General features: G+C 45.4%; 1 protein-coding gene across 1 annotated transcript in view; it reads right to left on the reverse strand.

Annotated features, from left to right (window-relative positions):
• The window catches only part of OLA1 (Obg like ATPase 1), a 143,305-nt gene that overhangs the window by 98,873 nt on the left and 18,080 nt on the right, over positions 1 to 26,352 (reverse strand). The window contains exons 3-4 of the mRNA XM_068122652.2: positions 10,988 to 11,131; positions 8,907 to 9,034 (exon numbers count right to left, since the gene is read on the reverse strand). Coding sequence (XP_067978753.1) covers positions 8,907 to 9,034; positions 10,988 to 11,131 — 272 coding nt within the window. The remainder of the gene's footprint in view (positions 1 to 8,906; positions 9,035 to 10,987; positions 11,132 to 26,352) is intronic.

A 26,352-nucleotide genomic window follows, 5' to 3' on the forward strand; every position in this document is an offset into this window, starting at 1 on the left:
TTTGGCACCTTGTTATTCTTTCATCATATTTTTTTGTTGAGTGCATATAAGGGGAGACATTTGCATTCACTTGTGAATGTTTGTGATTCTGGTTGATTATTAAAATAGTTCGAAATGAAAAGAGGAAGAATGAGTGATGATGGCTGTTCCAGCTCCAACATATCTGGCCTTGGATTTGGTAAAATTTTAATTGATGAACATAAACCACCAAATTAATAGGTTTAAAAAAAAAAATTCATTTAACATGTATTTGCCAAAATAGTTTTAGCTCACAGTGACGATCATGCAGCGTTGCATGGTGGTACGACTTGAAAGTCCATGCTCTCAGACTCAGACTCAGACTCAACCAATGAGTCAACCATGGCATATCTTCTGTGGTAGGTTTCCTTTAGCAACAATTATCAGCACAATCACCTCTTTAATATTGCATCATGCAGAGACCTGAACACCCAGTCTCCAAGAGGCTGACAAAGGCAAGGCAAAGATATGCCGGAGGGAAATGATAAATTGGGCAAATAATTAAAAACTAAAGCAATGCGACTGTGTCGCCAATATGCCTCCGCATAGACCCACAACGGGTGGATGCCCTCATTAACTGCCCTAAAAATAGAGGTATGATTTAAATCCCTTCAGCTGTTTTCAAGTAGCACATTTTCACCAGCCATGACAGGTTTCACATCGATCAGTGAAGCAGTTTCAGAGAAGGGATTTTTTTTAAATTATCGGCTTTCAAGCTAATATGGCTGCCACACCACGTGACATATGACCTCAAAAAATGTACACTCTGCATATGTATGGGAAGGGGATCACGTTTGTGAAGTTTTGTGTTGATGGGATAAGGTTCATTTTTCTATCCAAGATGGTTGCCAAACCACATGACCTACAACATCATCATTTTCAAACTATATGCCACAGTGGTGTTAGATGATATTTGTAAAATTTCGCATCGATAGGGCCAGCGGTTTAAAAGATATAATTATTTAATATTTTCCTTCAATCCAATATGGCTAACACACCATGTTACCAATGATGTTTTCGTGATCATCTTTTAATCGCCATGCCTCGTCAATGACACAAAAGGTTTCGAGCCAATTGATTTGGTGCTTTGGGAGAAGATGCTTTTTTAAGGTTTTACGTTAAATCCAATATGGCTGCCAAACCATGTGACCTCTGATGTCATAAATTTAATATTTCAATACAAATGAGTCATAGATCATATGCATACAATTTCAGATTTTTAGGATAAGGAATTAGATTAAAACATTTTTGACTAGTATACCACTTCACCTATGATGTCATCATTATCATGTATTTGTTCCCTATTGGAAGTACTTGGCAATGTGCTAAGTTACAAATTCTTCCACTCAGCGGTTTCTGAGAAATATATTTTTTAATTATTCGTGTTTAATCCAAATGGCTGCCATACCAGGTATAGCTGTACGGACGTCACATAGCATGTCAAGAACTGCCATACTAAGACGTCACAATTATAACAACATTCTGCATGGGTGTCACTCCTACCCTGAAAGTTTCATCTCAATTGGACATGCGGTTGCTGAGAAAAACGAGGTTTAGCCTGTACGGACGGACGGACAACCCGAAAACATAACGCCTCCAGCCACCTTCGGGGGCGGGGACATGAAAAATACAAAAATACAATGGACCATTCAAATGAAACCACCTGTAAATCATCTTTGGTTACCGTGAGCATGGTATGGGACTAGTAAATAAAAACGGGCAAGCTATCTACAGACTCATGTTGAGGTTAAACTGTTGAATCCCCAGAATTGGAAAAGTCTGAATTGTACGACGGTAATGTTCTGTCACCACCGTTCACATCCGGGCAAACTGCTGCCTATGGGTCACACGGATCCTCTGAATGAGCGATCCAGCATCAGCGAGTTTCTTCCCTTTAAATCCAACACCGCTACAGCAATACTATGTTTCAGGACTCGAGACGTTTATGGAGCAAGTGAAATATGTGAGCAAAAAAGATTTTAATCAGCACTACAAACAGACAATATTCAACAAGAACGGCACTCAGTAGAGAGCATACCTCTGCCTGGTTGGCCATATCACTCAATGGTGAAGAATCACTTCAAAATTATACCAGCTGGATCTGGATCCGGATCTTCTCCAAAATCTAATTGTTTCGTCCTTGTCAAATACACAACCTCTCTGTCAAATTTAGTCCAAATCCGTCCACAACTTTTTGAGATATTTTGTTCACAAACAAACGGACAAACAGACAGGTGTGAAAACATAACCTCCATCCCCCTTTGGTGGCGGAGGTAATAAAGCAAGATAATTTAAAAGAATCTCATAATTAAACTACAACGGCAAACGGTAGAGCGCATACCTCCACCGGGCTGAACAGTTTGTTTTCTATCCCACTGATAGGCCAGATCTGGATTCGGACCTGAACCAAATTCTAATCGGCTTGTTCTTGTCACTTCACCAACTCATCCACCTAGTTTTGTCATAAGTTGTCCATCACGTTTTGAGATATCATGCTAAATATCGTTTTTGGCCCCTTCTCTCAATGGTGAAGAATCACTTGAGAAAATTGAAAAACTCTCGGATCCAGATCCGGATCTTAACCAAAATCAAATCAGTTTGCCCCGTCACAAACCCAACCCATCCACCAAGTTACATCCAAATCCATCCACAACTTCTTGAGATATCCTCCTGTTGTGAGTTCAACAAAGAACATACGCTACCTCTCCTACTCTTGTGAGTTGACAAACAGACCGACAGACTGGGGTGAAAACAAACCTCCGTCCACCTTCGGTAGCGGAGGTAATAATCACGGGTATTTAGTAACATTAATAGTAACAGTTTGACGATTTTAAAATTGTCCTGTTTGTTGCACATTTTATTGCAAAGTTGTTGAGCAATATGGTAAAGATGAATTACAGTACTATACCTGAAACATTCCCAATGTACACACAGTACCCTGATGTTTGTGATATAAAGTCAGTGTGATTTGCACCAAACTCGTATGCCATTCGCTTTTACAAATCAAATAAAACTTTTGCAAATGATTTGAAATTTGCATCAACACTCGTTCTGGGATTCAATATCAACATTAATCCGATTTGTAATCAACGAGAGGCTTTTCCAGACGGTAATTATAAATCGAGAATCATCTCGTTGGTTCAACAATCAGGTAATGAACAATTGTACACATGAACGAGTCAATAAGACTTGAAAGCATGTATTTCAACATTTGGTGACACGTTTAACAGACGTGTCACTTGTCCTTCAATTCCCGCTATACCAGTGGAACATCTGAGAGATGAACATGTGAAGGGGGAGATGGACAAACAGGACAGACTCCTATATTCAAAGGCTCTTTAAAGTGCCAGAATGGTGCAAAGGAAACCCCAGCGGAGTAGGAGAAACAAAGAGGGCTTTACAAATCATTCGTGCGTCCGTAACAGCACCACTGGGAGTCAAGAGGGCTCCCAAAATGCCGTTCAATAGTTGGCTGAAGGCAGCCAAAAGGCACGAGAAGACCAAAAGAAGCAAACCAAAGGCAGCGATCAAAACGCATGGCTTCCTTATACTCCACTGCGATGACACCTTTTCACGCTTGGTGTGTTTGTTCCCAGTGCTACATGAACAAGGCAAATCAATTTTTTTTTATTTGATCGAAAACTTATGGAAAAGCCTGAACAAATGTAACATGCAGGGACAAGGACAAGAGGAGACACCAAGGTACTTTTACGTGAACATTAACAGACATTGGACAAATCGACAGTATGTGGGATACTGGGATCCCAGCAACATGATGGAAGTGCTCAGAGGGTAAAACCAAATAAGCAAACTCAAGAACACGCCACGATATGGTGCACAACTTGGGTAGGGTGTTTCCAGAAGGCGCCGTGTAGAGTCGTGTCCCAGCAAACCGCACACCGTAGATCAGCCAGACAACTCCGGAAACGGCAAACGACAAGTATCGCAGTCAATACGCCGACCATCAAGCGATACCCATCTGACGCTAAAGCTGCCGCAAGGAGCCGAGTTGACACACACACAGGGCCCACGGTTATCGCGTGCAGCACGTTCCGCAAGAGTGGCAGGCGATGCTGTGCATGCTGGTTATCTTAACAGAGCGTCGCTCTTTTCACCCCTCATTCCTCCCCTAAGATGGCCAACTCGAGTCAGCAATCGACTAAAAAAGAAAAAAAAATTAAAGGAAAGAAAATAGGAAAAATAAAAAGACAAACCTCAGTTCAAACCATTATGGTCATGTTGAAAATCACCGAGATAAATAGGCAATTTCATCTGCGATTTCTTTGGAATTTTCAATTTTTAATACTTTGCCAGAAAACAAAAGCAAACATCAGTTTAATATAATTAACATGCACATCCAATTTGCTGAGAAAATCCGAGATTGAGGAGTTTTGATCACAGAATTGCTCTGGATAAGCCTCGAGCCGTGGAACAGGACTCAGCTGGTACAACGTAATCCCTCAAATCGGACAAAACATGGAAGAGAAAGTAAAGACGCGCTCGCACTGCAAGGCAAAAGGCCTGGCCTGCAGCCAGGAATATCGTGCTTAACGAGTAAATGGCACTAAATAGAGCTTTGAACCTATGTTTGTGGACACCCTTAATTGGCCACGTCGACTTGACCTTCCCATATCCCCCGCGACTCGGCAGATGGGACCGAGCACATTTGATTCTTCAAGTCTTCCTTTAACAACTCGATGCCTCTCCAAGTCCTGTGCCCAAAATTAAACGAAAAGATGAATTAATACAATTTTAAAAATCCGTTACAGGACCGCTGAGTGAAACCTATTCCAAAATTACATTCAGAACCCATTTCAGAGGCATGCCGTCGTCGAACTCAGTGTTCCTTTCACCATCACCAGCCACTTCCACCCCCTTGTCATACTAGCCTCCCTCCTGAGTCTCCAACTCGCTTCTTCGCCACCATGGTGGGCCAAGCCACGTGGGAAATCAACAGCAATGCATCGAAAGGGGACAAGACAGAGGGCGAGCGGTCATAACCGCCCACCGGCTGCACACACCACCACATGCTGCAATCTGCTTGCATCAGGCCCTGGCACCCACAATCAACCCACTCGTGATGCATGGAAATGCAAAATCCCTTTTCACCATGAAAGACAGAAAATCCTACTTATTCCCGAGGAGGTACATTAGTTTCCCACTTCATCGCGACATGGCCACACGAGATCAAAAAGGAAACACAGCACAGCTGGTTCCTCGAGTCAATCATGGAAAATTGTACTTGTTAAAAAGAAAAAGCAGTGGGGAGCCGAGCCAAAGATCGAGAGCAGAGTTGGGGGGACTGAGCCCAAGCTTGAGAGCAAAGTTGGGGAGGGGGGGGGGGGGAAACGAGCCCAAGCTTAAGAGCAAAGTTGGGGAGGAGGGGGGGGGGGGGACGAGCCCAAGCACTGCTAAACTACAGGTTCGTTTTCCGATGCATGTTCAAAATATAACATTCAACCGAAATCAAGTTGTTCCAAAATCATAAAGTGACGCTTATGGAAGACAGACAGTCAGACAGACAAAGTGCACCGATTGCTTAGCCATGCTTTCGCTTCTCTTTTCATACGATGTATAAAGTCCTTGCACCAAGCAGTTTGCACTGATAACTTTGTCCACCACAGATCACAGGCACCTGTGACAACCCAATTTAGGCAGCAATTCAAATAAGAAAGCACCAGCAGGAGGCCACGCGCAATTTGGAGGGTGAAATACTCTGGCCATTGAGAAGCGCTGAGCTACTGTGTAGTTGGTGTTGCGTCACAATGTAAAGATAATAGTGTAAGATGGAACAGCGAACCGCATGTCATGACGTTAAATCGCCGGACCGTACTGAAGCAACAAATCCCCAGTCTGGCCCTAGCCCTAAGGACCAGTGTATTCCCATCCAACACAACCACATGAAGCTGTGCTCATTGCTCAAAAAATGCCCATTGACTTCGGGGTAATCCGAAATGCCAGTTATGATTACAGACCAAAAAAACAAAACAATTTGTACCCAATTTTTTTTTTTCAGTGTTGTGGTGGTGGTGGTGGTTCATGTGCAGACACACGGCTGCTGGTTGCATCATTTTTCTGTGGGTGCATCTGCCGCTGATGCAATGCCTTTCTATGACCAGTTATCTGGTACCTTTTTTGCCGGCCTCGGAAGGAAGACAGGCTGAGTCAACCCCACTTGGCGTTAATTCAACGGGATTCAAACTCAGGACCTTAGGGTCCCAAGCCTGCCGCCCTAACCATTAGGCCAACACCAGGTATTTTTTCAGTGCTTAAAATTAACTAAAATTAACTTAAAACCCCAGTGTCACTGGAGTGGGGGGAAGGGAAACTAAACTTTTTCCTTTCCAATGAAATATTTATTCAATTGGAAACCAAAAAAGAAAAAGAAAAAAAATCAAAAAGTGCGTGTGTCACCACCGAGCTCACCAAAAGGCAAGGTCTGGCATGTTTGAGTGGATCATGCCTGGGTTTGAATCATGCTTGTGGTCAAAGTCAGGATCAGGACCGGGGTCAGGATCAGCCCGGTATTTCCGCCAAAATACAAAACTCCTAAATCTTTCAGCTCGTATGTATTAGTGCCGTTTAAGATAAAGGCAACCGAGTTGGGAAGGAGGAGATCATGCCGACATGTTACGATCAAGTGGAGCCAAAGCGCATGATAAGCGGGACTTCAGAGCTCCATCAAAAGGCAGGGGCAAGCAGATACGTATTGAGTGTTGGGGGAGAGGCAGTTCTGGTGGCATCAACACGACATTAAAGAAGACTCCACGGCAAAGGCGGGAACGTGAAAAATATTAATGGTACATCAAAAAGATAAAACCAATGAATACAATCACTAAAATGGCGTATATTTGAGAGGCTCAGTGGGTGCGTGGGTAAGGCTTTGTTGAATTATCCCAGCCTGTGTACGTTTGATCCACATGGATGCTCAACTGGGCAGGCAATGAGGAACCACCGAGCGTATTCCTTGCCTTGAAACGGCTTTTGCACAAGACACACACTACAACGGTGTACGGTGTAGGGCGCAGGGGATATATCTGTGAAGGGAGAACTAACTGTTTTCAACTGGAGAAAGTTTACTGTTGGGTTTGTGTGAGAAGGACAATCATAAGTTGGGACGATGTCTCATCAGGATCGCTCTTGGGATTATTATACCATTTCAATAAAATAGCATCACATACTGAATATCCATACAGAAGACATCTGCATTAAAGACAAAATGTGGTGCTTTATAAACAAGAAAGAGCAATCAGAGATTGCAAACCCATGCCAGGATATGGTTTCAGTGGTTTTTACGGCTTTTGGGTTAAAAAAAATATGGCGGCCGAACCACGTGACCGATAACGTCATCATTAATTTTTCCCCCCACCAATTTATGCCAACATGACGCTCAATAAATTTCTTCTTGATCGGATGAAGTTTTGTACTTGTCGAATTATGACGTCATAATGGAGGCACCTATGACATAATCATTAACATATTTTATTCCCCATGGAGAGTTCTTCACAATGAGCCATGTCTCAACTTTTTCGATTCAGCGCTTTCGGAGATATCTAGGTGCAAAGTTTTTCCAAGATGGCGGCCGAACCACGTGACATATGATGTCATCATTATCATTAAAAAATTATACAGGTGGAGTTCTATGGTGAACATTTCCTGTCAATCGGACCAACGGTTGCAGAGAAAATCATATTTATTCTGTGCGGACAAACAGACAGACAAACAGATAAACAGAGAGACAAACAAACAAACTGACTCAAATGCAATACCCTCTCCTCAGGCAAGGGTAATAAACAAATATATTGTTCTAGTATGCTTATGGAATATAAACAATTTTGTCTCTGCAAGCTGCAAAGAAGTAACCATGTAACCACGCTTGCGTCGGGCCAAGTAGCATCGCTTGCGTCGGGCCACACACAGCACTTGCGTCGGGGTCACGCAACCGCACTTGCGTCACAACCACACATAATGGACAAATGCCTACTTGTGATACTCAATGGTAAAAGTCAAAAAGCAATTCATTTTCAGCGTTATGGAGACACTTCCTTTACTACACCTTCCCTTGATATTTCTACACTGCACCTCAACTAACCCTCTATTCAGCACACCCCTGCCCCTCCGGTAACCAGCCCCCAACACAGCCCTTGCCAGAAGTAGAAGGCAATTGGTGTAATCAGCATTGAGAAAGGAAGCCGAGTATCCCCACTCGCCTCAACGACAGCTTAGAGCCCACAAAGCTCAGGCCACAGATTGTGCTTTCTGCGAACGCTTTGTTGGCCATGATCGATGGAGACAGGCTTGAATGGCCGTTGCTTTCAAACAAATTAGGCCTCAAGTCAAATAGCCAGTCTCCAAGCAAGTGAAGTGTCATGCTAGACGCTCACAATAAAGCCCTACCTTGTTGGTATCATGAGGAAGGGTAAGTTTATACAAGTTGCAATTACCTTAAACAGCAAGGATCGAAGGATTCAAAATGGGAAAAATAATAGGAAAGGTGAAGAGAACAACGCGAGGGAAATCACCCAAACAAATATGCTTGTCTTTCCATCAAACAACTAATTTGTCTTGTTGAACTCTATCTCCAAAATCACGCAATGCTACTCGTATTTATATAGGATATCATTAAATTGCAAAACAAATAGCATCATTAAGCGATACAAGTTTACCAAGTGGTTATTACCATTGCCTATTAATTTTACAAACCAGAACACACTGCCCGTCCAAATTCCATCCTTCCTCCCACAATCGGCTTCCTCATTACAGAAGGAAAATGTGAAACAATGGTAAGGCTGCATGGTGATGGAGACTTTCCTCACCTTGCACGTCAGTGTTAATTCACCCTGTGCTCCATGGCACAATTTAACACAGAAACAAACATGAAGACATACTTGTGAGGTGAAAGATTCCGTCGCAGGCGCTGATGTGCGAGAGGAACGCATTCCCCAAGCCTTGGCCTGCGTGAGCTCCTTTGACTAGGCCAGCGATGTCAACCACATTCAGGAATGAGGGAACCTTGCTGGAGAAAGAAAACACAAAAAAACAGCTCAATTACAACCAGTGCTATAATAGTCAAAAATAATAACAACAACAATAAGAAGAATCGTAATAACAATCAATTTATCACCACACCAAGTCAATGAACACAAATTGTGGAATGAGTGAGATATCAATGACGATCATTTTGAACCACAATGAACATCAGCATTTTAAAACTCAAAACGAATGAGAACCCCCAATGACACAACTGATACAAGGGCTTGAACTCCTGAGAAACCACAATGCCAATGCTTTGACCCCAAGAATCCCAGAACGTTGACCCTTACACCCCAATAAACTTTCATAACCAACAAGTATAAGGATGACGGTGCTCCGGCCCAATTCTAGTCAAGAAAATGACTGAAAGGGGTGCAGCTGCGGCCGTGACCTCTTACAGGAAGGTGAGAAAGCAGCACCGAGTGTCACAAAAATGTTGATTTGAGATTAGTTTATGTCAACTTTCCAATTCAGAGGCGATAGCCTATCCATGTCAGCTGAAAAGACCGGCAGTGCCAGCTAGACCTGGGTGATCAGAAGCAAAGGTAGCATCTATAAAACTGCGTAATTAACCAAGAGTTGCTTTCATCACACACATTAGAGCCCACTCACGTATCTAGCAAAGCCAGAGCAACCAGTGTGTCAAAGGACACTCTTATGGGAGCTATATATTGGCTGTCATCGGGGTGACCAGGACTGTTGTTTCTATGAGTGGAAACACTGCAGAGTAGCATTTTCTGCACACAGATGGCAATTAGTGGCAATCTAAATTGTACACAGTCCTGTGATCAGCCCACTTTGGGAATACCGCATTGCATAAAATTACCTGAACAAAGGAATGGTGCAGCTGTTGGCAGGTTCTCAATGCAAAATCATTTACCATATACAAGGCATTCACAAAGCTTCTTAAAGCTTAACACCAAGATCCAGGTCATTCATGGGCCGCTTGCTTGAGCACGACGTTTGAATGGCTATTCTATATGGTTTCCATTACTTGATTTGCACTTTGTCAAATATATTTCACCAATTTGGATTTCCGCTTTTAAATTGTGAAAGTACGCTCAGCCTCATATCCAGAAGTGAAGATGTATTATTTGGGATTTTTGCACATCTCCATGCATTTCGATCTATTGGGGGCATGAAGGTTGTTGTGGCATTACTGGGAATTAGTACACAGGCAAAACGTAAAATACAAAATAATAAATAAAACATACAAGTAAAACACACAGCAAAGCATGTGACATACATGGCACCCAAGGGGTTCAGAATAAGCAATCCACTCAGGACGACTTGGTAAGCAATTCTGTTAAACAGTCCTTAAGGGAAACCTCAGCCCACGACACGGACAGGAATCAAAAGAATTTATAGTACCTGTGCCGAGAATTTGAATGATCGGGTAAGACAAGCAGGGGGCGAGGTAGAGAGGAGGGGGGAGGGGAAGGAGAGGGTAAAGGGGAAAGATAACACCCACTACGTAAAAACATCAGCATCCCTCTGCAGATTCACAATTACAACATTATTTTTCCAAAAAGCTCGGCTGTCAGTCTGTCTTTATCAAAACCAAAGACCTACCTTGATAAGCAAATGTGCCATTTTCTCCACATTTTGGAAAAGAAGCTTGAAGTGACAAGGTGTAGAAATTTCCACGAATGGGTGATGATGGATTCATGATGATGAGCAAGAATGATTAAATATCCGAGGGCATTTATGCCGCCGTATGTCACCAAGTATCGCTATTTAAACGGCCGTGAGCAATTTGACACATTCAGCATATAATAATATTGCTATAAAATGCCGGCAAAGCAAACAACTCGATGATGATTACGAGCGAGAATGAGCCCTAGCCTCCCACCTGCACGGACTGACCCTTAACAGGTGAGCGTGTACACACCTTAGCGTGTTCAAATATATGGCCTACAATGAATGCCTCCTTCACCTGACGGGACTGTGGAATTTGCAGAGAAAATCGTAGCGCTCGTCGGGAACGGGGACGCGACTCTCGTTCGGGTCGATTGTGCAGAAGGGGAAATTCTCAGAACTCGCCTGGCTCTTCGTTAGAACATTGAAGAACGTCGACTTGCTGCAAGAGTCGAAAATAAGCTTCAGAGAATGCAGTTTACATCACAAGGATCAACATGCTGGCGAATGCATTTGTCACATAGGTTAGAAAAGTGTAAAATATTCAAACTACACTATCCGTGTGAAAAACTAACTTATTGAAGCTAAGAGATGCAAGTCGGAAAGTGACACGTTCGTGACAGTATGGTGACACACGCACTGCCACCAACTCAAGATTAAAAGAAAAAGATTGTGAAAACAACTCCAACTGGTTGTGAAAACTAACAGAAAAATACTGCACAAGGAAGTCAGCAAATGGGGATGAGCTCAGGTGAGGGAAAAGCCTGCAATTTCCACATTACCGGTTTCAATTGCGGAGGTATAAAAGAGCACAGTATCCAATGATCAGCATTAATGAATTCCCATTATTGTGGTCGACATACTAACAATTACAATTAGAACTGTACAGTGTACAATGAAAAGATGGTATTGTTCATCCCGCAAGCATTAAAAAGGAATACAAGACAGCAGGAAACAATGGGCACCCATGTTTGCACACAAAAATCAGTCTTCCTGGCATCTCATGTTTCATGACAGCCCCCAATGGAAATCATTGGGTAAAGGTGTGTAACCAGCCATAGTCTTGGTTGTTGGTAATGGTGTGACACCAATACCTGATACCCCAACTACACCAGCTACAGTGCCTTCAGAAAGTATTCACGCCCCCTTGACATTTTTCACATTTTGTTGTTACAACCTAAATTTAAAATGGATTAAATTGAGATTTTTTGTCACCGATCTACACATAATAACCCATAATATCACAATGAAACCTTTCTTTTTTTTTTAGAAATCTTTACAAAAATTTTTTTTTTTTAATACAGAAATATCAAATAACTTAAGTACTGTATTCAACTTTACACAATAATTCAACCCCGAGTCAATACTTTGTAGAAGCCCTTGGCAGCGATTACAGCTTCAAGTCATCTTGGGTAAGTCTGTATCAGCTTTTGCACATCTGGATTTAGGGAGTTTGTCCCATTCTTCCTTGCAGATTTGCTCAAGCTCTGTCAAGTTGTATGGGGAGCATCGGTGAACAGTAATCTTCAAGTCTTTCCACAGATTCTCACTGGGATTTAAGTTTGGGCTTTGGTTGGGCCACTCAAGGACTTTCACGTTTTTGTTCTGAAGCCATTTCAGTGTTGCTTTGGCTGTATGCTTCGGGTCATTATTCTGTTTGAATGTAAATCTTCGCCACAGTCTAAGGTCTTTTTCACTCTGCAGGTTCTTCTCAAGGATTTGCCTGTGTTTGACTCCATTCTTTGTTCCCTCTATCCTTACAAGTCTCCAATTTCCTGCTGCTGAAAAGCATCCCCATAGCATGATGCTGCTACCACCAAGCTCCATGGTAGGGATGGTGTTTTATTTGATGGTGGTAGGTAGGGATGCTGTGCTTGGTTTCTGCCAGACGTAGCACTTTGCGGGGACGATGGCCGACTAAGAGAAAATTGATTTATATAAAAACGAATCAGCTTTCATTTATTCGGCCAACATCCCTGCAAGCTCTCTTGCACTGCGAAGAGTGGATCCATGTTGGTTTCCCCTGACATTTCACAGCTGTATGTGTTGTCAGCAAAACTTGGTGAGGACCCAACCACCTTTGCTGTAAAGCGCTCTTTCGTTTGTAAATCGTAATGTACACGAAATTCTCAGGTTTGAAACTGTGACACTCATTTGCTGCTGGTTCAGGTAGAGCTGCCTTCACCTGTGAATGGAACACTTTCACAGTGTTTGTTAATGCAATAGAGAATGCAAACATTGTATCATCCATCTGATGTATATCCATTTCCTTGATCGTTAATGGAGGAGAGTAGGGTACTCTCATTGGCCTTCCCATTATGATTTTGTGTGGCGAGAGTCCCGTTCTCCTATTTGGGGTTGCTCTCATTGCCATCAGAGCTAATGGAATTCAGAATGGTGTCTGGCCATTTAATGTTAGTGTGTTTTCACAGATTTTGGGCAATTTATTATTTAGCACCCCATTCTGTCGTTCTACCGCCCCTGCCGATTGCTGGTTCATCAAGATAATCAAAAGTACGAACGTTACGAGGTTAGAATACGACAAATAGAACACTTGATCCCATGAATATGATATTGTTTGTGCATGATGTAAGGAAAAATAAATTCAGAAACCAAACTTTTTTGACATGATAGGTCACGTGGTTCGGCCGCCATTTTTCTCAGAAACGGCTGAACAGATCGAGTGCAAGCTTTGCATACATGATCACATACCCATGACGAACAAAAAGTTCAGCGACCATGACTTCAAAGGTCACATGGGTTTGGAACTATGATGTTTTGAAGCATAACCTTTAAAACCTATGTCCTCCCTCAATTTTGATAATTTCGAGTGGAAACTTCACAAATATGTTCCCCTTGTCTGGAAGCTAAAATGGTCTTTTGGAATTTGCGAGAAGTACCTTGGTTTGGCAGTGATAGGTAAATTGAAAGAAAATCTTTATTAAATTACATCTCTTGAACCACTTCATTGATCGATGTGAAACTTTATAAAGTCCTGAAGGAGAACAAGTGTGTAAAATTTCAACATGATTGGTTGCAGGTTCTGGAAGCTTGAAGTTGTTATTGTGTGAAGAAGAGACTCTACATTTTCTTCTCAGGACATGTGACTGATTGTGCCACTGCATTTTTTTGGTTTGTTTTCTTTAAAAATTATTTTCTCTGCAATCGTTCGACAGATTGACAGGACATTTTCACAATAGGAGCACCGCCTCCTGTATAATTTTCTAATGGTAATTATGATGTCATAGGTCACGTGGTACAGACGCCATCTTGGAAAAGGCAAAAAACTTTGCAACTCTATATCTCCAAAAGCACTGCGTAGACAAAATTAAGACATGGCTCATTGTAAAGAACTCTCCATGGAGAATAACATATTGTTGCGAATATGGAATTTGGCCTCCATATCCGCTTGTAAATATTCCCCTATTTCCCCAATACTCCCCAACTATCCCCAATCCCCCATTCCCTAGTCCCATTGTCTGTAAACAACACTCTGTAGAACCGACCTTCCCCTTTTTCCCCCATTAAATGTCGTGCCCAGGTCCACCGCATCTCACGTAGACAACTTTCGGACATCTTGCTAGTTATTCTTAGTCTATGTCAGTTAAGGACTCGTTTCCATTAATTCTGACTCTTCGTTGCACCAGAATGTGATTATATGGCACCAGTAGTGAGTTTAGGACCTTCCCTTACCTCCTCCCGTCTTCTTCCCCAAACAACAACAACAACAACTACAACTACAACTACAACAACAATTACAACAACAACTACAACAACGGCGCTGCGCGGAGGAGTGTGCGTCCTCACACCGGCTCGGTTAGCCGCCATTGACGATGCGCTCCGACGGGGTTACCACGAAGGGGCTCCTTGTCAGCCCCTCGTCAAGGGCGGAGCCGGTAACCCCCCCCCCCAGCACGCACCCAATGAGAAGCAACGTGCCGATTCCATCTGGGGCGGAGCTAACGAGCCGAGGGCGTGTCACTCCCCGCCGGATATACGCGGCCACGTACCGGACGTGACGTGAGATGCGCCCCGAGCTTGAAGAGGAAGAACCAGTCGTGACCTCCGAGCGCTGTGACCTCCCTGCATCTACTGGACCGTACAGTACCCTGTCCTTGAGCCAAGAGTGCACCTTGAGCCATCGATACCCGCTTTCCTTGCCATCAATCCCCGTGTGAGTCAGCCTTGTCCCGTTTATCTGTCGTCTGTTGGGGTTAATATAAGTGTGTCTAAGTGCCTGTCTTTCTATGATGTCCCTCTTGTAGTTGTAATCTAACCTTCCGCCTTAATATAATCTCCTCCGGAGGTCTTGAGAACCGTATCCCTGGTGTCGTGTCATTTTAATCCCAGCCGTGTGTCTTTTCCTTCATTGATCTAGCGTAGCGCGATTAGTCAACGTTCGGGTATAATCGGGTAACTTGTGCAGACGTGGTCATACCAAACCGCTCGGTAAATAACATCTAAGCCGCGTCTGTAACAATTGGTGTCGAGGAGTGGAATTCGGACCCGGGACTAAATTTATTAGGCCCAAATTTGTAGTAGAATCGATTCGGAGCGCGTTTCCCACGCGAAATTATAACGGCGAAATTTGATTTTGTTAAACGGAAATAAAAACCCGAATTTTGAAAGTCGCGCTATGGCAGACCAAGACAGCTGGGGTCCGGTAGTGGAGAGTGAGGCAGGGTTGGTCCAGGACCAAATTGAGGGACGTGAGGAGAGCGAAGCAGCGAGGGTAGCAGACGCACAAAATGGCGCCTCGCTGGTCACCGCGCCCACGACCGTGGCAGCGCCCCTGGTGGATCCGAACCTTTTTATGTTGCAAATGAGGGCCCTTATGGAACAAATGGGTGAGCAATTGGGAGACCAAATTAGAGGTTTGAAAAGCAGTATGGGGGTAATGAGGGACGAAGCGAGGGGTACTGGTGAGAAGGTAGACAAAAATTTTGAGGGGTTAGACAATGGGATAAAAGAGGTGAGAAATGGGTTAATGGGGGTAGAAAACAGAATGGCCGCTCAAGAGAATCAAATGGAAGGGATGCAAAAGGGGTTAGAGGGGGTAGAAAATAGAATGGTTGCCCGGGAGAATCAGATAGAGGGAGTGAAAAATGGGTTAATAGGGTTAGAAAACAGTATGGACGGCAAATTGAGGGACATGAGGGACCAAGCGGAAAGGGAAGTTAACCAAATGGGGCAGCAGATAGAGGGGGTCAGAATGGGGGTAGAAACCAAACTGGATGCTCACAGGGAGGAAATGGAGCAGATGAGGGTGGCATCTGGGCAGGAGATGCAAGTGATGGGAGAGGAGATCAGAGGAGGAGTGAGTGAGGAGGTCGGAGGAGTGCGCGAGGAGGTGAGGCACTGTAAGGAGCGCATGGAGAAGGAGGTGAGAAAGGGGACTGTAAAATTGCAAAGTGGTATAGAGGAGTTGACGCTGGAAGTAGAACAACTGACAGAGGGACAAAAAGGACTAACGGAGCAGGTTCAAAGGAACACTGCGGTATTAGGAGGTTTAAAAGCGACACAGAAAGAACTAAAAGATGACTTGGTAGCGACGAAGAGGGAATGTCAGATGGTACGTGAGGGACTGACAACGAGGCTGGACGAGGTGATAGAGGTAATGGAGACGAAGGACCGGCAGGTGAGGACGCACCTGGAAACGGTCAAGGTAGCCTTGGAGGACGAGCTTGAGGAGACGTACCGGGGAATAAAGGAGGTGAAGCAGAAATTAGAGGAAGTGGAAGAAGGGGTGAGCGAAATTAAGAAGCGACGGAGAGGGGATAAGAAGGAGATAAAGGAGGAAGTAAAAGAATTGGTCCAAAGTCTGTGTTTGGATCGTGATGATGTGCTCATTAACCGGATGAGGGATTCGCAGGTGATGGAGGAGAAGCGAAGAGGAAGAGGACCTGGTGTAAGTGGTGACCAATATGGTCGTGCGTATGATGCGCCAGGGGATTTAAGAAGCTTGGGGGTCGAGATGGACCCGGGTGTTCGTGAGAGGCCACTGGTGAAGTGTGCGACAGGTCTGGTGTGCGAAAAAGGAGGTGTGCGAGGAAGTCCGACTCTGGGGTGTGTGAGGAAAAAGTGCGTGCCAAGGAGTGAGGGTGCTGGCGAGAGTGAGTCGGTCGTAGCGCGTGTGCGAGGGAGCACATGGAAGCGCGGTGTGGTAAGTGTTACAGAGGGTGTGACGGGAGAGTGTGCGCGAGAAAGGTGTGTGACGGACAGGTGCATGAGGAAAGAGTGCGCTGTCAAAGGCAAGGAAGAATGCACACCTGTGGTGAGTGTTACAGAGGGTGTAACGGGAGAGTGTGCGCGAGAAAGGTGTGTGACGGACAGGTGCATGGGGAAAGAGTGCGCTGTCAAGAGTAAGGGTGAGTGCGCTGTCAAGAATGGAGGTGAGAGTAGTGAGAGTGACAAGGAGAGTGAGTTGGTTGTGACAGGTGAGCGAGGAGGGACACCTGGAATGGAAGGATGCACACCTGGAATGGTAGAGCGTGAGTGGGAATGCACGCTGGAGTTGGTAGTGAGGCACGTGGTTGGGTGTGCGAATGAGAGCACACCTGTGATTGTCACAGAGGAGGTGACAGAGGAGGGGGCGTGAAGAGGTGTGTTGGTGAGGTGTGCTACCAACGAATGTGTGCCAAAGTGTTCGGTGGTCAGGTGTGTGACCAAGGCTGTGAGTGGAATGAGTGTACCTGGGTGTGTAAGGAAAGGTACGAGGAGCATGGGCACGGCTGGATGTGTGAGCAAGGAACGGGCTGCGGGGTGTAAGAATCCAGGTGAAGCATCGACGGTAACCAGGTTAGAGGTTAGGTCGACTTTTAGCCGAAGCGGGCCCTCGGTGCGTGCCGGGCCTCGCTTTGAACGGCCGCGTCCGTGCTCCACTAGGCGGAGCTGGCAGCCCAATGGAAAGGGTCGTCATGGCGACCACTTTTTGGTGAGACGTGCCGGCAGGTCGAGAGCGGGACATGGGATGGCTCCGTGCCGAGATGGTGCGTGGGGTCTCGGGCCGGGTAAGCCCCCGTCCCTGCCCCGAATGCGGGACGCATCCAGCCGCTGGCACCAAACAACCCGCATTCATGGCTTGGCTTTATGACGAAGCCGGGCTTTGGACAGTAATTGGCGCACCGAGAGGCATTAGTGAGTAGACTGGGTGATGAGGTTAGTGTTTTGGACCCAAAATTAGAATAAAAAAAAAAAATTTGGTGATTGGCAAAGGATTGGCAGTAGTGATTGGCAGATGATGGGTAGTGATTGGCAAATTTTTAATTTGTTGAAATCTGATGTGCAAAATTGGTAGTGAGCGATAGGCCCAGTGGGTAAGGGTGGCATCCCTGCCACCCTTCCCATGGGGGGGCAAAGGAGCAATAGCTTATGGGGTGTATGGCAGTGAAAACTAGCCCGGGTGGGTTAGGATAATGATAGGGATCTAGAAGAGATTGACATTAGGTAACGTTAAGGTTAGTTAGTGACTGATACCTGTAGTGGGGACGCAGGTAGTTTAGTGTGGATGATAATGACGAGGGAGCGCAATAGTTTAAAGGGACGACTGGGAAGCGCAAGTTTCAGAGGGGAGTAGTTAGATGAGATGATGCTGAGTGAGAACTGGACAGGTGTGTGGAGCAGTGAGTGTTGTGGATCAGCGCGAATGCGCTTGGGGAGAGAAGGGTGCAGGCGGCACCAAGAGTGAGAGCACAGGTGTGCAAGTACAGGTGTGTGGAGAGAGTTGGAGTAAGTGGTACGGAGTGGTGTGCATGGTGCGAAGGTGTGGATGGGGGAAGAGTGGACCCCTATCACGAGTACCCGGGGCGGGTAGTGTAAGTGTTAGGTAGAGGGTATAGGTAAATTGTGGTTGGATATTGGCATTTGTGGTGCGGTTGCAGAATGGTATTGTGGATGGGTGCATTAGTGTCGTGGAAATGGCTGGGCGTGTAGCCTGTTAGTGTGTGTAGTTGGTTGGGCACTCCACCACTGTGAGGATGTCGGCCAGGTGAGGCCGCAGGTGGGCTCTGGGAGCCGGTAGTTGTGAGTGGGTGCCTGAGGATCCCGGGTGTGGATCGGGCAGCCCAGTGCCAGAGAGGGCACCGAGTGGGGAGAGCGCCAGAGGGCCGTCCCCAGGTAGTTAGGTTAGGGTAAGGAGCAGGTAAGCTCGGAGGCAACTGCAGTGGTGGGGGTGTGCAGGTGGGTAGACCCGCTGGGAGAGGTACACGTCGCGGCCCAGAAATTGTGCGAGGGCACCGGGAGATGAATCGGGGGAGTGAGACCCCAAATTGAAAAGCACCACAGTTTGGCCAATGGGAATTGGTTTTTAGAACCCATAGTGTAAGAGGGCCAATGGTTTGGCCGGAGAAAGACCCCGGGTAGTGTAAAGTTGTTAAAGTCATTGAGGAAATAGTTAGGATTGATGAACCTGTCGCACCATACGCAGCCACTTACCTCTGGTGATGATGATGACTCCACACCTGTGTTTTCTTTGTTTTGTTGCAGGAAATGAGATTGTGAGGATTTGTGAGACGCATCACGACGTGGATGAGACATTGGGGTGATTCCATCTCTCCCTCCCTAGGAGGGACTGATGATGAATTGGTAATGGCAAATTATGATGTTCAGTTGGAGATGGCAAATTTTGATGAGAGTTGAAAATGGCAAATTTGATTGGTTAGGAGGGAGAGAAGACGAATTTGGTTTATGGGAGGAACGGGGAAGACAGTAGGGATGTTTGTTGATTTGTAAAGTAGATGTTTATGGGTAGTGTTGTGTTTTGTGGATACAGTAAGGGGTAAGGGAGGGGCCATGTAGGTTACCTGGTGGGGGGGGGGGGGCGTACGATAGGAACGTACCTGTCTCACCTGGTTCCCATGTGCCCCCAGTGTGCATCATCTTACATTGCGTGCACTTTTGCGCCCTTACCACCTTACTCACTTGTCTTCTTCTTTTGTCTCCCACCTCCGAGGATCTGGCTTTGGGGCAGAGAGAGAGAGGAGAGAGGAGAGAGAGGTGCTGGCTTCGCAGTTGTGGGCCTGCACTTTCGCTGCTTGCTGCTGGGATCGATACACCATATGGACCGCAATGTTTGTGGCCACCCACAATGGACCGCAGTTCTTTTGCGGCCAAGCACCACCCATTGATGGACCTCTGGGTCAACGTGGCACCTATGCCAAACAGGTGAACCACTAATAGTTGGCCCCCTGACGGCCACAATATAGAAATGGACGCGGTTGGCGCCTTTCTTTATTTTTGAAAGAAGTAAGAAGGCCAAGTGCACCACACGAAGGCAAGACCAGCGGCAGAACATCGGCCGGCTGCGACACCACCGGTGATTATAAACACTTTATTGGTGCACCGGATGGTGCTGACTGTACATGATGGGGTGGTGCTTTTCGTGCTGGGAAAGGGTGCTCTGCACGTTATTAAAGGCCGTAGGCCACAGAGCACTCGTGGGTTGGTGTATCGATGCTGGCATGCGTGCGCTCTCTATGCATAACATCTGCATGTGTCCCTCCAAAAACAGGTCCTGGATCGTAGTGTAAATATCAGCGTAGTCTTGTAAATAATGCTCCCTACCGGCTGTATGTTTAGTTTGCGAATTCTTTCCGGATTCGGTTATCCTGTGGGTGTGTTTCTGTGAGGAGAAGGGTGCAACGTCGCAGGGGGACATATTTACTCATTTGTGAATATCTGTAAAACGGTCGCACTCAGGGTAGAGTTAATAGTAGAGGGAACTACATCTGAGTGCCACACTAAAATAGGTAAAAATTTATCGGGTCGGGACGCCCCGAGGGTAGAGAAGGGTGCAATGTTGCGAATATGGAATTTGGCCTCCATATCCGCTTGTAAATATTCCCCTATTTCCCCAATACTCCCCAACTATCCCCAATCCCCCATTCCCTAGTCCCATTGTCTGTAAACAACACTCTGTAGAACCGACCTTCCCCTTTTTCCCCCATTAAATGTCGTGCCCAGGTCCACCGCATCTCACGTAGACAACTTTCGGACATCTTGCTAGTTATTCTTAGTCTATGTCAGTTAAGGACTCGTTTCCATTAATTCTGACTCTTCGTTGCACCAGAATGTGATTATATGGCACCAGTAGTGAGTTTAGGACCTTCCCTTACCTCCTCCCGTCTTCTTCCCCAAACAACAACAACAACTACAACTACAACTACAACAACAATTACAACAACAACTACAACAACGGCGCTGCGCGGAGGAGTGTGCTTCCTCACACCGGCTCGGTTAGCCGCCATTGACGATGCGCTCCGACGGGGTTACCACGAAGGGGCTCCTTGTCAGCCCCTCGTCAAGGGCGGAGCCGGTAACCCCCCCCCAGCACGCACCCAATGAGAAGCAACGTGCCGATTCCATCTGGGGCGGAGCTAACGAGCCGAGGGCGTGTCACTCCCCGCCGGATATACGCGGCCACGTACCGGACGTGACGTGAGATGCGCCCCGAGCTTGAAGAGGAAGAACCAGTCGTGACCTCCGAGCGCTGTGACCTCCCTGCATCTACTGGACCGTACAGTACCCTGTCCTTGAGCCAAGAGTGCACCTTGAGCCATCGATACCCGCTTTCCTTGCCATCAATCCCCGTGTGAGTCAGCCTTGTCCCGTTTATCTGTCGTCTGTTGGGGTTAATATAAGTGTGTCTAAGTGCCTGTCTTTCTATGATGTCCCTCTTGTAGTTGTAATCTAACCTTCCGCCTTAATATAATCTCCTCCGGAGGTCTTGAGAACCGTATCCCTGGTGTCGTGTCATTTTAATCCCAGCCGTGTGTCTTTTCCTTCATTGATCTAGCGTAGCGCGATTAGTCAACGTTCGGGTATAATCGGGTAACTTGTGCAGACGTGGTCATACCAAACCGCTCGGTAAATAACATCTAAGCCGCGTCTGTAACAATATGTTAATGATGATGTCAAAGGTGCCTCCATTATGACGTCATAATTTGACAAGTACTAAACCTCATGGTAGGGATGGTGTTAGATGGGTAATCATTTGTTAGATGGATTCGACAAGTACAAAATTCGACAAGTACAAAACTTCATCATTTCTTGAGCATCATCTAGGGGCAAATTTATTGAGGGGAAGAAAAAAAAAAATGACGTCATGGGTCACGTGGTTCAGCTGCCATATTTGTTTAAGAGAAAGGGCTTTAAAACCACTAAAAACCCATTTTCTTATAAACGGCTGAACAGATCGAGGCCAAACTTTACATGCATGACCACATACCCATATAAAAACCACCTTTAGAGGCCATTTTTCCCCGCAAAGCAGGGGTTGGCCTTTTTCGGGAACCGTGGTTGTTGTTGTTTTTTGGTCCCCTTTTTTGAAGCAATGTTTTACGGCCGGATGCCCTTCCTGACGCCAACCCTTTTTGCCGCCTTTAACGACAAACAGGGAATTACCAGCGAAGTGGTACTCAATTAGCCGACCTCGGAAGGATGATAGGCTGAGTCAACCCCCCTGGCGTTAATTCAGCGATCGACCGGGATTCGAACCCAGGATCCTAGGATCCTAAGCCGGCACCCTAACCGCTAGCCCAACACCAGGGCACCCTAACCGCTAGCACATACCCATAATGAACAAAAGGTTTGGGGACCATGACATCGTAGGTCACATGGTTTGGGAGCTATGATTATTAAAGGCATAAACCTTTAAAACCTATCTCCTCCCTCATTTTTGAACATATCGAGTGGAAACTTCAGAAATATGTCCCCCATGTCTGGATGCCAAAATGGTCTTTTGGAATTTGCGATAGGTCACCATGATTTGGCAGCGATAAATAATTCAACTGGAATCATAAAAATTTTCTATATCTTGAACCATTTCATTGATCGGCGTGAAACTACGTAATGTAGAGGTCGTCAAGGGGAATAATTGTGTAAAATTTCAACATGATTAGTTGTACAGTTTGGCAGCCATAAATATTTGAGCGGCAATCTTTAAAAAATTATATCTCTTGAACCACTTGATTGATCAACGTGAAGCTTCAAAGTAATGTACAGGTCTTCAAAGGCAATAAGTGTTTAAAATTTCAACATGATTGGTTGTACGGTCTGGAAGGTAGAAGTTTTTATTGTGTGAAGAAGAAACTGTACATTTTATCTTCTCCAGTCATGTGACTTTTCAGTGTATCTTTAATTATGATGAAAGTGGTGATGTATCAGAGATGTCCAATGAAAGCAGGGTTGTATAAAAGCGTGTCCAATGAAAGCAGGGTTGTATCAAAGCGAGGTTGTATCAAAGCGGGGTTGTATCAAAGCGTGTCCGATGAAAGCGGGGTTTTATCAAAGTGGGAAGGCGGAGGAAACCGGTCATCACTGCCAGCAGTTATAAAGTGGCAGTTCTAGTTATTATTATTATTGAAAAATCACATCATATTATTATGTGCACCGAGCAGGGTGTGTTCGTAGGGAGAGCCTTGCACCGGCCTGGATGTGTTCTAAGAGAGAGCTGTGCACTGGCTTGGGTGTGTTCAAGAGGAGAACCATGTACTGACCGGGATGTGTTTGAAGGGAGAGGCGTGCAATGGCCGGGTGTGCTCGAAGTGACAGCCGTGCAGCGACCTGGTTTTTTTTTTTCAAAGGGAGGGCTGTGCACCGACCGGGGTGTGTTCTAATGGAGAGCTGTGCACCAACCAGCAGGGATCACGCCAAATTTTTACGACATAGCCCATAGGGCAAAGCCGTCCAGAACAGCGTTAGTCCATCCGAATGTATGTATGTATGTATGTATGTATGTATGTCCCCTCAAACGTATACCAATCAGAGATGAGGATCTGGTCACATGACAGGGTGATGTGATTACGTCTGATGTCATTACGGCAGTACAGCGGCTGACTCTCCACACTGCGGCATTTTGATTTATATGCCGTTCATGCCAAACATATCGTCGAACCTGTCATATATCACAATCGTCATGCTCTACCGTAACGTTTTTCATTCAGTGTGAAACATTGAATTGTTAAAATGACCATCAAATATCTAAAGCATCGGCGTTACGTCTCTGCCAACAATACAGTACATACAGGCCTTAGGCGTTATGCTTCACCTTCAGATCGCTTCGGACAAATTAAGCCCAGGTTTGTTAATACAGTAGTGTATCGTTTCAGTAGTATCGTTTTCGTAATAATAATAATAATAATATAGTAAATATAACCATAACACTTTAATTCCAATGTCGTGAATGGAAAGTTGATGGATTAAAGCGGTGTATGGTTCATGAATCAGTGATGAGCGGTGTTCGGCACGAATATTAATAACCGAGGAAGTAAGGAATTTGCCTCGGTTTTTTTTATAGTAATATCATTTTCGCAATAATGATAACGTAACATTAATATGATAGTAAATCTAATCGTAACACTAATCCCTTCGTAGTGACAGCAAACTTACTGGAAGTTAAAATATATCATCTTCTTTGTGTCCGTTAGGTCATTACGTCTATGATGTCATTACGACGGCTGACTGCACCGACCAACATTTTAATTTACTCGTACACCCGCTCACTACGGGAGCTGTAGGAAGGGCCATTCATCTTTGGAGTATATAGATTACAGTCGATCTATGGTCGGGTCTCAAGAACATTGGGTATGTGTTCATTTACCAAGTTTCTTATGCAGAGATCGCCAAGTGGTTTAAGCATTCGAGAAAGCACGCCATTCCAAACCGTTAAGGAACGGCTGGCTTTTTTTTTTTTTTTTTTTTTTTTTTTTTTTTTTTTTTTTTTTTTTTTTTTTTTTTTTTTTTTTTTTTTTTTTTTTTTTTTTTTTTTTTTTTTTTTTTGTTTGTTTTTGTTTTTTTTGTTTGTTTGTTTGTTTGTTTGTATACAATATCGAGGCTCGTGAAAGAGCGAACATTAATCACACAGAAAGACAAACCGACACATAAAACATATAACATAGGGAGCGGTAGACAAGATGGGGAGAGAGGGGGAAGGACACAAACACAACATTTGAGAGCAGGGACCGAGAGACATGGAGAGATCTGAGAGAGGGCGAGGGCTTTGGGGGGGGGGGGGGGCGTGGGAAGGGGGCAGTGGGAGAGGTATAAAACATATGGACACTGCCAGGACTTCCAGGAAAGAGGTTGGAATTTCAAACAAGGTGGATCTGGGGTGAATTAGCGGGGGTAGAAAAGATCAAGGTTTTGGATGGGGGAAGATAAGAGATGGTGGTGAACAGCTGTTTTAAAGACCTGGAGGGAGGAGTGGGATTGAAGGGAGTGAGGGAGTTTGTTCCAGAGGCGGGAGAAAAGAGGAATGAAAGAGTGAAGGTGAGCGGAGAGCCGAGATTTCGGCAGTTTAACCATCAGAGGGTTGCTGGCAGATCTTGTGCGACCTGTAGGAATATTTGGGGGACAGAGCACAGAGAGAGCTGGGGGTGCAAGGCCGGAGAGGAGTCGGTAGAAGACAGAAAGACCACCTACCTGCCTGCGGTGAGTGAGTGAAAGGCCCTCAGAGATAGCTTCATCGCGGGAGATTCCAATAATTCTGAAAGCTTTGGTTTCAACAGCGTGAAGCCGAGCTAGGTGTGAGGCAGGAGCACCGGCCCATAGGGGAGAACAGTATTCCATTGAGCTGCGGATGAAAGCCTTGTATGTGGTGAGGAGCTCAGGTGTGCCGAGGAAGGACTTCGCACGACGGAGGATGCCCAGTCGGCGACTGGCTTTGGAGGCCAGCTTGGAAATGTGGTTTTCCCAAGAAAGATCATGGCAGATAGTGAGACCCAAAATCTTGAGCGACAGAACTTCTTGGAGAGGATTGTTGAGAAAGTAGATGGGAGGGTTGTCCAGTCGATCTTTTCGGAGAGACATAGTAAGAGTGTGAGATTTGTCAGGATTGAAAGACATGTTCCACTTGTTTGACCAGTCTGTGATTTTGTCCAGGTCTTCAGAGAGTGAGGAGGCAGCAGACTGCCGATCTGAGGGAAGAGGAATGGAGCGGCAGAGAGTGGAGTCATCAGCAAAGAGATAGAGAGGATTTTCGAGAGAGTCAGAGAGATCATTGATGAAGACCAGAAAAAGCACGGGGCCCAGAACACTGCCTTGGGGAACTCCAGCCTGAACAGGAAGAGGAGATGAGAGAAACCCATTCAGGGCCACACGTTGACGACGACTAGAGAGGAAGTCCGCCAGCCATGCGTGGAGATTTCCATGGATACCAAAGGAGGAGAGTTTGGTGAGCAGAGCGGGGTGCCAGACCGTGTCGAAGGCACGTGATATGTCGAGGGAGACAGCTCTAATTTCCTGTTTGGCATTGAGGACCTCCATCCATTGTTGAGACAGCAGAAGCAGCATGTCCAGAGTAGAGTGACCTGGTCTGAAACCAAATTGATGATCAGAGATCAAGCCATTGGAGAAGAGGAAAGATTTCATATCAGAAGCAATGATGGATTCCATGACTTTGCTGATAATTGGGAGAAGGCTGATTGGTCTGTAGTTGCTAGGATCTGTTTTTGCACCTTTTTTGTGCAAAGCGGTGATGTTGGCTGATTTCCAAGCAGATGGCAGTTGACCTTGAGCAAAAGAGAGGGTGAAGAGAACAGAGAGAGGGTGAGATAGAGCAGCAGAGCAGGATTTTAGGACCCGTGGGCTGATGCCGTCGGGTCCAGTTGCAGAATCAGAGTCGAGGGTTGACAGAAACTTTTCCACCTTGTCAGGAGGAAAGGACAC

This window comes from Myxine glutinosa, chromosome 7 (assembly GCF_964187855.1).
Source record: "Myxine glutinosa chromosome 7, kmMyxGlut1.1, whole genome shotgun sequence".
NCBI classification, from domain to species: domain Eukaryota; kingdom Metazoa; phylum Chordata; class Myxini; order Myxiniformes; family Myxinidae; genus Myxine; species Myxine glutinosa.